This window comes from Triturus cristatus, chromosome 4_2, assembly GCF_964204655.1.
Source record: "Triturus cristatus chromosome 4_2, aTriCri1.1, whole genome shotgun sequence".
NCBI classification, from domain to species: Eukaryota; Metazoa; Chordata; class Amphibia; order Caudata; family Salamandridae; genus Triturus; species Triturus cristatus.
Window position 1 is genome coordinate 243,393,691 of NC_140586.1, and position 14,691 is coordinate 243,408,381.

Below are 14,691 nucleotides of genomic sequence, written 5' to 3' on the forward strand. Positions count from 1 at the left end.
ATTTAACCTGCTAATCACACCATGCATGCAGCAACCTTCCCCCCTCTGTACACACAGCAATACTTACGCTGACTTTTGCATAGATGTGGCGGAAGTAAAGTTCCTTGTACAGGATCAGGAACACAGCATCTGGCGTGGACAATGAACAAGATTCAGAAACACAATATAGTAATGCTAAGTCACTGGAAGTCTCCTCAAGCTTATGGTCCAATCTCATCTTACCATCATTGCTTTATGTTGCTGCACCCCGCCCCCACCTCAAATCCCCATTATCAACTTCTTGCTGCTTGCCCAGTCATGACTGACCATTTCTTAATGCTGAAGCGCACTTAAAGCTTACCATTTCCAACCTGGGCGGCGATAGACTCTGCTTCTGGCCAGGGTGACGTTTTGAAGAACCGCTCTGTCAGCTTGGCCCAACTACAGGAGAAAGTTCAGAAGATGTCAGCAGATCAGACGATGTTGAGTGAGCTGGTAACTTGTCAGGTTGAGGGATTAGCTGACATTCAAGTCTACCTCAGTCCCAAATCTTGTCCTCTTTTGCAAACCTCCTACAACACAAATGATCTAAGGCACAAGCTACACATCCCCCCTACCCTGTGATCCCCCCTTCCCCCCTCCAATATGGCAGATTACTCTAGCCAGTTCTGGCAAATGGGACAAGTCGAGACTCCTCAAGAAAATGGATGACACCAGCTACAAAATATTTATAGTGATCACAATTATCAGAAACTGTGGATCAGCTATGTATGCCATTATCATTACAAAAGTGTTCTCTATAGGGATAAATTCACCTAACCTATCACTCAGTCTACAATAATAAACAAATATTATTGGATAGACAAATTTAATTAGCAGGCCAAAGCTTTGCATGAATGCGCCAGTTTACACAGTTACTTTGTCACATTATAAATATGCATGCAAATACAGTCCAAACAATAAAACATTAATTGAATTCTATTGGCATAAATTCATTATATAACTCCCGATTACATCACTATAAACCAACTCTTAACCACAATAATCCTTACAAATTATATTTTCCAGGTGTCCACTTATTTATAAAGTTTTATATAGCGCAAACAAGATCCCGAATGGATAACAGAGCGCTTTACAATTTGAATGGGAGGAACAACATAAATGCAGTATCAACATCCGAGCAAGTAAACATATCCCTCTTAGGGTAAGAATTTGTTCATAAGGAATCGTTTAGCTTCCAATTTCAAAGCCTTTGTTGAAGAGATTCTGTGTACTTCCGGTAGAAGAGGGTTCCAAATCTTTGGTGCAGCGCCGGAGAAGGCTCGGTGACAAGTTATTTTTTTGTTCAGGATGAGTGGTTTCAGGAGGAGGGTAGTGGCCCTTCTTGAGGCTTTTAAACCACAGGATAAGTCAAGTTTTTGCGCGAGGTACCTGGGAGTATTGAAGTGATGAGCTTTGTGAGCCAGAACAGCAATCTTTAACTGAATTCGAGCTTCGTAGGGTAGCCAATTGAGTGATTTTAGGACTGGAGATATATGATTGTATCGTTTGGTGCCTGTGACCAGTCTAGCTGCCGCGTTCAGAGTTGACTTTAGTGGAGCCAGGACGTATTTGGGAAAGCCACAGAGGGTAGCGCTGCCGTAGTTAAGCCTCGGCAAGACAAGCGCTTGGACTACCTGCTTGAAATCCTTTAGTGGAAGGAAAGGTTTGATATTTCTGAGTGACCTCAACAAATGGTTTGCTCGCTTACATACATTGAACTTAAAGTAATTAGTCCGTGGTCTGCATAAAAGTAGACCGGCACCCCGTTGTGAGGGTAAGGTAGAAGAACGTTCAATATGTATAATACCCTACAGAGAAGCAATTCATTGCAATCAAAGTTTTGGTGGCAATGTCAAGGTCAATGAGTTTCAGCCAATATCTTTAGTCCTCCTCAGGACAACAAGGTCAAGAACATGTATTTCACACAGGTACTGTGAGAAAGTCAAACTAGGTGCAAAAACATAACCCCATCAAAGAGTCAAATGTTAAGGCGACGCTTATTGCGGTCAGCTGAGTGAGTCTTAGATTAGGCATGAAGTGCTTAGTCATGTCTTGCTGGATCGTGAGTTTACATCATTGGTGTCGGCCCTGAAAACATTGCGGCCGAATAGGGAGACAGACCAGGAACTCTGGGAATTCCAAGTTTACAGAGAGAGAAGCCATCCCGGGGCTTTGTTTTGCAATTTTTAGACATTCTCTCAAACAACTTTAAATAAAAAAGCCAGGGAGTTTTTAGTCAACTTCTGCAACTAATCAAGCATCAAGAAATGCGACAGCGAACCTGTTCTTGGTTTAAGAAGATCAGTATTCTAGCTCATGTGATGCTGAATAATATGGAGTTAAATCAGAAATCTAGCTTGCTACCAAAGCTACAACTAAATGTCCAACTAGTACTTTATCCATGCCGATGGAGCGCTCTACCTATGCTTCACTCATTACTGTACAACTCGGTGCATGTGCAATTGACCAAAACCCATGGTCAAAAGACGTTCTAAGAAAATTAAGATTTAATTTCAGAGTGCTGTTGTACTAATGCGGACACCCTTGACCATAAACAAGATATCTTCATGCACACAAGATCAGAATTACACCTCATGATCATAAATTGTTTGCCAAGAGTCGCATACACCAGATACCTAATTCATTGATGTGGCTAGCTCCTTGTACTAAGTTCATGCAGCGGTTACCCATGGGACCCCATTGAGACAGATTCTAATGTTCTCTTCTAATAAAATTTAAAGGGTTTTGTTTTCCAAGTCCAGCTATGCCCAAAAATAAAATCTGGCGTCTTTGGGCCATTCTCCATTTGAGTGTGTTTGGCTTTGACTGCCATATCATACATACTATGGAACAGAAGAATTCTTCCTAAACAATGCATACACACTGCTGGCTGCCAGGGTGAACTGTACCTGTTCTCGTAGATGTCCTGGATCTCATACACCTTCTGGTCAATGAGGTCACTGGACACGCGGCTGGCCTGGAGCTCATACACCTTCTGGTCAATGAGCTCGGAGACTGTCTTGTGAAAGTAGTTGATGAAGTTCTTTATTACGTCGGGGATGACCTGGTAGGTCTGTTGCTCATACTGCCGCTCGTAGGCCAGGTCCTGCTTTGGGTCTCCTGAGAGGAAAAAGGTGAAGGAAGGGCACAAACGCATCACACAGACAGTCCCCTATTGATGCACACCTCCCTTCTTTTTGCACCAGAGTCTAAACTAACGAATGTATGAAAGGTCAACAGAGTACTCCTAGATCTGAAGAATTTCTAACCAAAGTACTTCTGTTGCTATTTTGAGTTAGAGGTCATCTAGCTAAGAATCATGGAATGATGACATGGAAGGATGTCCCCAGACAGTGGGTGCCATACAAACAGCTTCAACTGCTTACTAACTGGAGAGACTCCTAATGTCCTCTACCAAACAGAACATTTTCATGCACGACACTGGTGCCAAGTTATCTCAACAAAAAGTAACAGTCACTCGCACCTACGCAGAATCTGTATCTCTCACTATACTGCAGGTGCTTGCGATTACAGAAAGTCAAGTTTGGTCCAGCCTTTCAGAATTGCCACTTTTTAGACTGATGCCAAATGTTATGCCCCAAGCAACCAGTGTCATTGCGGACTATCTTCTATTGTTCAATAGTGCCCCAAAACGACTGCCAAAGAGATTTTCCTAAATTCGAAGAACCACACCACCCTGTTTTCAGAAGTCCCCCAGAACAGCCAAATACATTTTCATTTTTTTTTTTTTAAATGGCAGATGAACTCAACTGGAGGATATACTTTCATCAAGACAATCTACACTGTTGCTGGACTAGTCACACAAGAAGAACAGTTGCCACAGAATGGATGGACACTAACCAGGTCCAAGTTCCTGTGGGCACACTGTGTGAGCAAATCTTTGGCCACATGCAAGTGCACAGAGAAGCAAATACCTCTATCTACAGCGCACACATCATGGAGTTCAATGGCTATGAAGAGAATGTATGCCCTTCTGTTCTGGAACACACAATCACGTTAATTTAAAACAGTGCTTTCTGTGTGTAGTTTGAAAGTAGCAACTGTTTGCCCAGCTACAGCATGCATGATTTTATAGTGTCTTAATGATTTGGTGATTTGAGTTTGCTTTATTAAAACAAGAACGTTGAAAATGTACGGTGTTTAGGAGTCAAGTGCTACACTTCACTGCAACAATTCTAATTTTTAGTTGACAATCTTTATCTCATGGGTCTCAACAGGGCTTTGTGACAAACTCTAAAGGCAACAGAGAGGGGCAACCATGGCACTACATGAAATGATCTGACACCACTTCACCAGAGATGCGCCAAGGTACAGAGGTTTAGAAGGCTGGAAAGACACACGTGATATTTCCTCATTCATTATAGGTTAACGTTACTCACCTGTGTGCATGTCATATTCGGCCTGGTAGTTGTATGGATCATAGAGGCCCTGAGAGGAAAAAGAAAACAACATTCATTTCTTATACTGACAAAGGCCATAAAGCTGTGAATCCTATAAAGGAAGATCTGCATCTCCAGGGCATTAAAGAGTTAAATATGCATACTAACCACCAAAACAGAAAACCTGCATCACCAGACAAAGATAAAGGGGTAGAACTTCAGCCGGGGAGGGAGGGCAGAGAGAAGAACAACCAAGCAGACGAAGACAGGAGTTAACTGCAAATGCCAAACCCTCCGGAAGAGAACTGTAGCCTTAGAGAGACAAAGCATGGGATGTGCCTGCCATTCTTAACAGATGGTAAAACTAGATCCCCGGCTTGGAAGACCCAGAGCAGTGCCTGGTACTGCCAAAATGAATAACTTCTACATCTCCAGACAGAAACCTGCGTCTACCAAACAAAAAAACACACCAATAAATAAATAAATAAATAAATAAATGAATGAATGAATGAATGAAAGCGGGAAGAGCCCAGACTTCCAATAATGAGGAAAGGAACTCTTTCAAACCCCAGATGGCTGACACACCTGAAAACTTACAACTCAAAACAAGCATTTGCAATGCAATAATTCTCGCATTTTCGCTTTTACACCAAAAAAAAAACATATTTGTCAAGTTGACAAAACAATGCTTTATTTTTGTAAACGTGCCCCATGCCACGTAGCTGCACAAATTTTTAAAAGCAGCTAGTCTAAAGGAAGGGAAAAATTTGCTTAAACACCTCCTTCCAGTTGTAAAGCATTAGCTCCAACTATGGAAGGGTAGATTTAAAATTCATCTGACAATGGAAAAGGGGATTATTTTGCCCTCCAACTAAAGGGGAGGTTCCAGATGATAACCCTAGAATGGAAAAGCATGCTGTGTGGAATGATTTTGTGGTGTTCCCATTGTACTAGGCCTACCAGAGGCTGAGTTATGGGCAAAAATGTGTTCTGAATAAAGGGCCAAGCAAAGCATTATGGGACGAGTTTGTAGTGCAGTATATATTATAGTATCGGCTCCCCTACTGAGCCGGGAAGAGCCACAGTAAAGCTTTCCTTTTTTTCTTCCCTTTGTGCAGCTCTCAGCGCGTTTCCCTTTTTAGGTCTCGCCTACGCAGCACCAATGCGCTGCTTAGGAGAGACCTTTAGTCATCGGCACAGCTTTGCGGCCAAAAACGCGCACGCGTCCCATTGCCTTCAATGGCAACGGGTACACATGCGGCGATTCACTTGCGGGAGCGAGCGGCTGGCACCATATGTTATCAATTACCGCAGCGCCAGCCGCTCGCTCCCGCAAGTGAATCGCGCAGGCCCCCTCCTCTCTCCCCCTGCTGCCGCGCGAGCTTGTGCTTGTTTAACGCATGTTTTTACATGATTTACAAGTCAACTCTTTCAAAACTCTGCTTATGCACGAGCTCTATGAGACAAATTATGCCTCGCTGTGTCTCGCCTCTCTTTCTGTTAATCAGTTGGCTTGGCCACCTCTATGTTCTGATGGGATTTCTCTTCTTCACAGCATTGCATAAATTTGTGTGCAAAACATCAGGCGCTCACTCGACATGGAAAACATGCCCAGGCATGAGGGACAGAAAAGAAAACGAAAGCAAAGTGCCTGCTTCCAGTTTTCATATTACTACTGCGCTCCCGCCGCCTGCGCCTTATCTCCAAGGCACATGCAAAAGTGGTTTGGGAATTGCCCCACGTGTCACCAAATATGGCAGCAGCGTTTGTCCTCCCGGGTGGAAAGAGAAACTCTGCTTGCCTTTTACTGCGCGTCAAACATTCTCGGAATAGTTTCAGTTTTTATGGGCTCGCTTATCTGAAAGGCGAAGGTTGCACAGCACAGCAAACTGCGTTCCTGGCACGCATCTTGATAGGGAGACAAAAAGCCATAATATTTAGAACGACATGGAAACTGGCCCTCCTTGTTGCTCGCAAATTTCAGGGAAACCGGACGTGATGCGGTGGTGAAAGGAATGAAAGTACGCGGCTCACGGTTTATTTATTTGCCAACATGGCCGCGAGTGAACTGCCTCAGGGCGGATAAAAAAATTTAAATAGTAGTGTACTTTACCTGTTGCTAGGTGTGTGCAGAAAGTCTGTCCCTTGCCATGGCAACCAAAGATCAGTCAATGAGGCAGCCAGGAGCAATGATAATTTGAATATTTACTTACAGGCCTCATTTACAGGATAATTTAAACCCATGCACTGAAGGTAAAATAAACAAAACAAAAAAGCCCTTCGCCAGTTCTAAGCACTAGGCACCCACAATGGGCACCAAAAGCAACTGCACCCATCATTCCCCATTTTTACAACCCAAATTTAAATCCAGTGCAAAAACACCTACTTAGGCAAGCTGTTTTTAATGCCAGTTTAAATGAGGTTTTAATAGCCCAATGGGAATATTTTTTTTTATTTTTTATCATACTGGTCTTATTTGAAGTCAATTATCCATAAGAACGTTTAACCGTTTACATCTTATCTATCATTTATTTCGATATCATTAATATATTGTTTATGTAATACATATTATATATTCAAATTGGCAGAGCCATTTAATTTAGTAAATAATACATAACTTACACCTTGATTTGTGACTGGGACCAGGACTAAGTTTCTCGAGAGTCTTATGGGACATACGTGGTGCTGCACCGGACACCGTATTAACCCTTGTTGATCGTCCACTGTGTTGAGATTATTTTCAAAACAGAATTTTGAAAAGATACTGTTTAGGAACGGGGGCAGGTCGTGGGCAGAAACTGAGAACTAACACTCAGTCTTAATAACAGAGAACACTAAAAAATGCTCTTGAAGAAAGTGATTACTGAATGGCTTGTAGCAGCTCTTCTTGCTTTACTTGTACCAAGTACCAGAATGAACGTAAACCACTTATTAGTTTTCTGTATAATGCAAATTCTGTAGGATGCATGACTGCAGCCAATGAATTTAGTTTTTCTGCTGACTTCATCAATAACAGCGCTGGCAGCCTTGTGGGATCTTAAAAATCTTCAGAATGTTTTTAATGAATTGATGATCTTATTTAGGTTTTTGTACCTTTATTGTTGGTTAATTGGTTTATGTAGCCTGGATGGCTAATGAACTTATTTAATACTAATTAAGAAAAAGAAAACAAGGTGCACCGATTACTCCAGCTACATGGGGCATTTGCCACAACTGTGCCACAGATTTCCTCTACCCTGAGGCCTTTAGTCCATTCATGAGAGTTAAATGTTAAAGTTTTTCTAGACAAAGAAATATTATGTTGATTATATGTAGTACGCACAGAAATAGATATATGTGGCACATTCCCTTTAGGTGGACATATGTGGAAAAAACAAACACCCTTGTTCTAAAATCACTTTTGATATAGTTTTTGTAAAGCGCTAAATGCCACTAACCAGCTGCTTCACAGCAATAAGCAGTATAGATAATGAAGGTAAATTAAAGAAATGACAGAATTATATGGTGGACAAATCTTTGGCCACAGGACGGATTGAACATGTAGCCTATATCCTATCAGAACCACAAAGGACACATATTAGTTCAAAGTTGATAAATGAATGGAGGATAAAGGTGTATTTCAGGAAATGTTTAGGATGGCTGCTGATTTCAGCAATAAATGCTTGTTTTGCTACGGATACATTCATATTTTTACCAATGCTGTGATATATTGTCCTAGTCACTTACCGCACTTTAGAGCATACTACATGAATAATGTTTTAAGATGTATTTAATCTAAGAGCAATAATTACAAGCATTAATTCTGCCTGATTTTTGGAGCATCCATGCGGAGAATTGCCTCACAAAGGCACTGAGGTAACTAAAATTGTCAGAAACATTGGGCTCTATTTACAAAGGTAAATTTAGATATGTAGACTTGCTCATGTGTAAATGCACTCTTGCATTTAGATACAAGTCTACACTATGTCACTATTCACCAATTCTGAAGGGTACATCTCTGAAGGGGAGCTCTCGACCCACTCTGTGGGTGGAGACATCTAAGACAGAATTTCCGAGTGTAAAGTTACTCCTACTAAGTTTTCATACATAGACGGTGATCTCCACTAGAGGGGCAGAGACCTCCCTCTGAGAATCTATTGGGAAACAAGCATTGGCATAGCCAATAGGTCTTGCCTTTGGAGCCTTATAAGTATTTAGTTATGCAGCACAATATCCTTTGTGCAACATCAACTGTTGCATGGCAAAAAACGTATAAGGTCCCAAGGGCAAAACCTATTGGCTATGCCAATGCTTGTTTGAATGGGCGCACAAAACAAGCATTTGTTTGTCAAGTTGACAAAGAAATGCTTTTTTGTAAAAGCGCCACATGACCTTTTTCACAATAATGTCGGCTGCCCCAGTTCTATACACTGGGGTGGCATGGTGAGCAAAAGAAGGATGGATTTAACCCAGATCTCTTGAATGGGGGTGAATATTTTGATTTGTTCAGCATTCCGTCCATCAATTGTGTGTCTATTGCTTTCTCGCCCTAAGTGCGCCGGGTATGCCCAGACGAGCTCACTGTGCCACTGGAATCAAGCTATCCTGGCTGATGAGGGCTGAAAGTTCGAAACCGGTCCTAGGATGCTTGTTTCCGGTCCAGGGAGGACCTGGCTTGGCAGTTCGGGCTGGACTGTTCCCATGAGGCACATGGTCAAGGCTGATTTGCATATGGCCAGATCTAAACTGGGGTGGCATGGTGAGCAAAAGAATGATGGATTTAACCCAGATCTCTTGACTGGGGGCTAATGTTTTGATTTGTTCCGCATTCAGTCCATCAATTTTGTGTGTTTTGCCCGTTCTATACAGGAGCCAGCCGAGTCTAAAGAAAGAGGTGGGCCGCTATTTTAAAATAAAAAACAGAAAGTGTTGTGAGAGAGCTTGTCCTGCCTGCAACAGCACAGCAGGAAACCATTTAGAAAAATAGTGCTCAGAGGCTGTAATTAAAGCCTACCGAGTAACGACACATGTAACAGGTGATGTCGCCATGGTAGGTTTGCAAATTGAGACAAGGCGGTACCAAGGAGGGACTACTCAGCCTCTTGACCAATGAAAATCCACAGTTTCCAAAGAACAAATCACAAAAGCCAATTAAAAATATAGGCGGAGAGAGGTCGGAGCTTCAAGTTCGTACCACAATACAGCACGCCTTGCAGAGCAGCGTGTGCCCTGTCCAGGCTCGACCTAAAAAGCCTGGGTTAGAAAACAGACAAATTCCCATAGAGACAAAAGAAAGAGCAAAGCTGTGCCTGCTAACTCCAGAAAAAGAGAGCTGCACCTCCCATCCAAGGAGATTAACTCTGCCTGCCTTTCCTAAAAGATGGAAGAACTATCAGACATCGCCAGAGAAGGTAGCCCTACCACCAGTCAGAGATACATCCTGTACCTGCTAACCCATCAAGAGGTTGAGCCGAATTCAGACAAAGGGAGGGGATAGCTAACTTCAGTAAACTAGAGAAGAGAGGCAGACATCCTCAATAGATGCAAAAATAAAATAGTACGGTAATTAAAAAGTGGAAGCAACCGCGAAGCAGATAGCAGGCCCCAATATGAAGACATAACATGCACTCCTACATACTTATGAGGCATGCTCAAAGTATACCATCAGTGGCGTCATTCAAAGAAAATGGCATTTAATTTGAACCAAAGTAAACCACAAATGTGGGTTCAGACCAAATTTATATATTCAGTGGACCACAACCTGAAAAGAAGGTTTGTAGACTAAGAACCTAGGAAGAGAGAATGGTATCATGCCACAAACACTTGTGTCATTCACAATTCTATAGTAAGAGCAGTGTGTACTCTTATTAAGTTAGTGCATTTGATCTTTGTTAAGGAAACTGCATTGCCTCCTGTTGGCTATTAGAATTAAGATAACTGTGCACAAGTGACTATTACTCAGACTCTGCCTAATTGCACAAAGTTTTCAAGCTTGATAACTCTACCATAGCTCCATGATCTCCTAGAAAACAAGCATTGGCATAGCCAATAGGTCTCACCTTTGGGACCTTATATGTGTTTAGCGAATCTGCACATTACCAGACCACCCAATGTGTAACAAAACCTAAAACAATTAAATGAAAACGGTCTGATAATCATCAACTGCCTTCCGAAAAAAGCCTGGAGCACGTAATGAACTTGTGGAGCACTTTGAACAATCAAAGTTTGTGTTGCAAATTATGCTCATGCAATGTGAGTGCAACATGGTGGTCACAGTGAGAGTTACTATGCACAAATACTCCGACGTCAGATAGCAGAATATATCAAAACCCGATCCTTTATTATTCATTGTGCAGATGTTCTGGCGCAAATTTGCACTGACATTGTGCTAGTGCTTAATTTATAAATATACACGTGCCAGAGACCAAGATATTGCTCCGGAGGCCGCTGCAGCATGCACTACTGACTGGCACAGCCATCACTGCTGCATACACTCTCTACTAAACATCATACTCCTATAAATGTGGGTGTTGGAACATCTCCAGCCCACCGAAACCTACAATTATGTTTAAATGGGTATTAATAGTTTACCTGATGTGCTCCCTTTAAAATACAAAAACAGCGCCACCGTGTGGTAAGTGGAGATGTTAACAATTAAGTGCTGGTGCCGAGCACAGGCAAACACCAGTAGAAATTAAGCACTCTATATAGACTACACTACTGCAAATTTATACGTAGCTTTGTAGATTAGTACTGGGCACGTGGTTTTGCTAATTTGCATCGGTATTCACAGATTATATTGATTGCACTGTTGCAGATTTCCAGATCACTGCTGGCTGCTGCTTGTGCAAATTTGCACTTCCATTTCCAGACGACATGCATTGCACTGCTGCTGATGTACATTTTCTCAGACATTTTTAGATTGCACGGACTGCCTCATGTTTACATTGGCCTTGTCATTTTGAAATCGTGTTGATTGCACAGGTTCAATTTTGTACTAACCTTTGGACCATCTCGATCCATTGTGCGCTGCAACATATTTACTTGTGGACTGATGATTATATTGCAGTTTGCACTGAGTTCAATCTGCATACTTTGGTGCAAAATCGGCTGCTGCAAATTTTGTATGTAGCCAAGACGGGGTGGTGCAAAACTACACATCTCGGATCCTGGGTTAAGGATTGGTGCACTAACTCTGGTAGCGCACCATTATTAATGTAAGTATAATCTTCAAAATATTGGAGTAATACGATAGGATGTTTAAACGGAACGCGCGTGACCCTCGCACCACGAGACACTCTTTGAACCCACGCGGCCGAGTCAATCTCCTTCCGCCAGGTAAGTGCCTGTAATCCCACGCAGAGCACGGCAGCCACCGAGATAAAACGGCTCTCAGAGGAAATCGCTCTTTAAATGTGTAAAAAGCAGCGATGAACCATAGGTCATAAAAACTTTACAGGGATCCTATCATGTGGGCTTCCGCGAGTTGCTTTTTAGTGTGAAGCTCAAATTGCACATCAAAAGGTATAATGCTTCTTTAAGCTGTTAACATGACTTTAAAAATGTTCATTTAATGTCAGCGAAGTGTAAAAAAATCCTTCAAATGGCCAAGTTATATCGGGTAGATAGCTGTTTCGTTCCCTAAAGTGTCTGCACTGGATCTGAGCAGTCGGAAATCCTAGGGTGATAAATAGCCATTCTTAAGTAAATTTCATGCAATTGCCCTTTGGTTAAAGTCTCTACTCTCAGCACTTTTCTTCGCGCTGAGCCCGGCTAATAATATTCCGCAGCAGCTGCTCTCCAGTCTGACAACTGATTGCAGTTTGAAGCCGTAAATGGCTGAATTCATAATTGGTATAATTTTTCACAAGTACCTAAATGTCATATAAGGGAAGAATAAGCAACCTGGGGGGCGCTAGGTGGCGCCAAACCAAGATGGCCGCGCATTAGCAAGGCTCTCGCCCGACCGGGCACTCTTCTGATCCTGCAGCTATCCTGACCGCACTATCCTACCCACAACTGCTTTGACTGAACGCCGGAATGTCTGCTGATCACGGCGGTGCTCGTTGAGTGCGGCAGCCCTCCCGAACGGCGGAGATATCGTCGGCGGCCCTTCCCGAGCGGAGCTACTGGCAGTCTCGACGCTGGCGGGGAGGCGGAGTCGCCGACCAGGAAACTCCGAGGCTTCTGGGGCCTTGCGCTGCTGCGGGGGCGCCCCCCTGGGGGAGAGAGCTGCACCGGGGGAATCGGATGGGAGCGCTGGAGCCTGCTGTGCCCCGATCGTGAGGTGACCCCCTGGTGCTTGAGCGGAGGAGCCGGCGTGACTGGCGGCGGAGTGAGCGGCCTCTTCCCGGCGACTCTGGTAGGACGGGGCCGGGGCCTGGCGACGATCCCACCGGTCCGGTGGCTTCCCTGGGTGGGTGGCCTGGTGGGGTGCGGCCCCCAGACGGCTGACGGCCTACCTTTCTCTGTCCCCGGTGGAGCGAGTGGCTGCGGACTGCGGGCCACGTGGAGGACGGTGAGAGCTCCCCGCGCGGTGCGGCCTGTCAGGGATCGGCGGAGGAGGCCCAGTCTATACATACCTACCCACCACGTGTCCCAGTGATTCCGTGGCAATACCGCGGGCGAGCGGTACATCAGGGACACGACCCCATCCTTGACGGGCGGATCGGCTGGGACCCCCCCCCCGCTGGTCCTTTCTCTGTCGGCGGGGTGCGGTGGGGATCGGCGCTGGACGTGGGGGAGTGCAGGAGCTGTGGAGCGCCCATATGCTGAGAGCCTTGACCGGGGCTCGCGACTGCGGCGCTCGCCCTGGGGTTGACCCGCTGTGTGCTGCCTGGGTCTCCCTGCTTGCGGACCTTCGGTTGGGGGGAGCTGCGCTGAATCGCCATTTGCCAGTTGAAGACTGTGCCTGCGGACTGCGGACTGCTCGGCTGCTGCGCCGGCCGGGGGTGCTCCTCTGATCGACCGGTCAGCCGGAGGGGGCCGGACGCTGGAAGGGACGGTCCTGAACATGGGTCGCAAGGATGCAAAGCAGTCCACGCTGCCGTTCGAGGCCGCGAAGAAATCCGCGACAGTGCCAGTGTCGGGGAGCGAGATGCCCGCTGCGTGGGCACCCGACGAAGACTGGAAGGCTCTACTAATGGGTATGCGGCACAGTCTGACCTCCATAGACGCCAAGGTGGACAGCATTAATACCAGGCTGGACAGTGTTGTCGCCAGGCTGGAGCACCATGACACTCGCATTAAAGAAACGGAGGAGCGGATCTCTACCCTGGAGGACGGGGCCTCTTCTGCGGCCAGGCAGGTGACCCAGATGGATCGGCTCCTTAAGATCATTGCGGACAAAAACGAGGATTTGGAAGCGAGGTCCCGTCGCAACAACGTCCGCGTGCTGGGTCTGGCTGAGTCCACCAATACGGGGAAAATGGAAATTTTCATGGAGCGCCTTGTGGTTGAACTGTTCGGGAAAGACTCCTTCTCCTCATCTCTTATAGTGGAACGAGCCCATAGATCCTTGGCTGCCAGGCCTCCGCCGGGAGCCCCGCCGCGACCCATCGTGGCGCGCTTCCTTAACTACAGGGACCGTGACGCGGTGCTGAGGCGAGCACGTGAGATTGGCACGGTGGTGTATGGTAATGCCACGTTATCCTTTTTTCCTGACTTCACCGCCTCGGTCCAGGAAGCTCGTCGCAAATTCACCGGGGTGAAAAAGAAACTACAGTCCCTGGAGCTGCCCTACGCCATGCTCTACCCGGCGAAGCTCAAAATATCTTGCCAGGGCCGACAGCATTTATTTCAAACCCCACAACAGGCAGAAGACTTCCTCAAATCCTATAAAAAAGACGTGGCCGCGGAGGCGGCGGGGGGGGGGACGTTCGAGGGCACCGTCGCCAATGGAGCAGCAGGACTGATTGTGCTGGGACGCCATGCGGGCCGCGAGAGGCCACTGCTGCTGCACATTCCTGGACTATCAGACACACATTCTGGTGAGACACTCCCGATGAACAGGTCAGGTGTTGAGCTGAACTGAACTATTCCATTACTTGTGCCTGGTCACCCGCCTCTGTCCCACATTGTGTTACCAGGCACATACCTGGTTCCCAGTGGGTGAAAGTAGAGAGGGGGAGGGCAGGTCTGGCACCCCTAGGTATCGTCCCCTAATGGGCGAACCCCTATATTCCCCCTTCCGCAGCGTGGGGAGGGCGTCAGTTGTTTCCCTCATGTTATTAGGGATGGTCTTGTTTGTGGAGGGGGGGACGGGGAGGGAGCTAGGTACCCGGCTAGGGGG

The 14,691-nt window shown here is 45.5% G+C and overlaps 1 protein-coding gene across 1 annotated transcript in view; it reads right to left on the reverse strand.

Moving 5' to 3' along the window:
* EIF3L (eukaryotic translation initiation factor 3 subunit L) overlaps positions 1 to 14,691 on the reverse strand; it is a 159,479-nt gene that overhangs the window by 125,683 nt on the left and 19,105 nt on the right. The window contains exons 2-5 of the mRNA XM_085601410.1: positions 4,422 to 4,470; positions 2,931 to 3,141; positions 341 to 420; positions 68 to 129 (exon numbers count right to left, since the gene is read on the reverse strand). Coding sequence (XP_085457536.1) covers positions 68 to 129; positions 341 to 420; positions 2,931 to 3,141; positions 4,422 to 4,470 — 402 coding nt within the window. The remainder of the gene's footprint in view (positions 1 to 67; positions 130 to 340; positions 421 to 2,930; positions 3,142 to 4,421; positions 4,471 to 14,691) is intronic.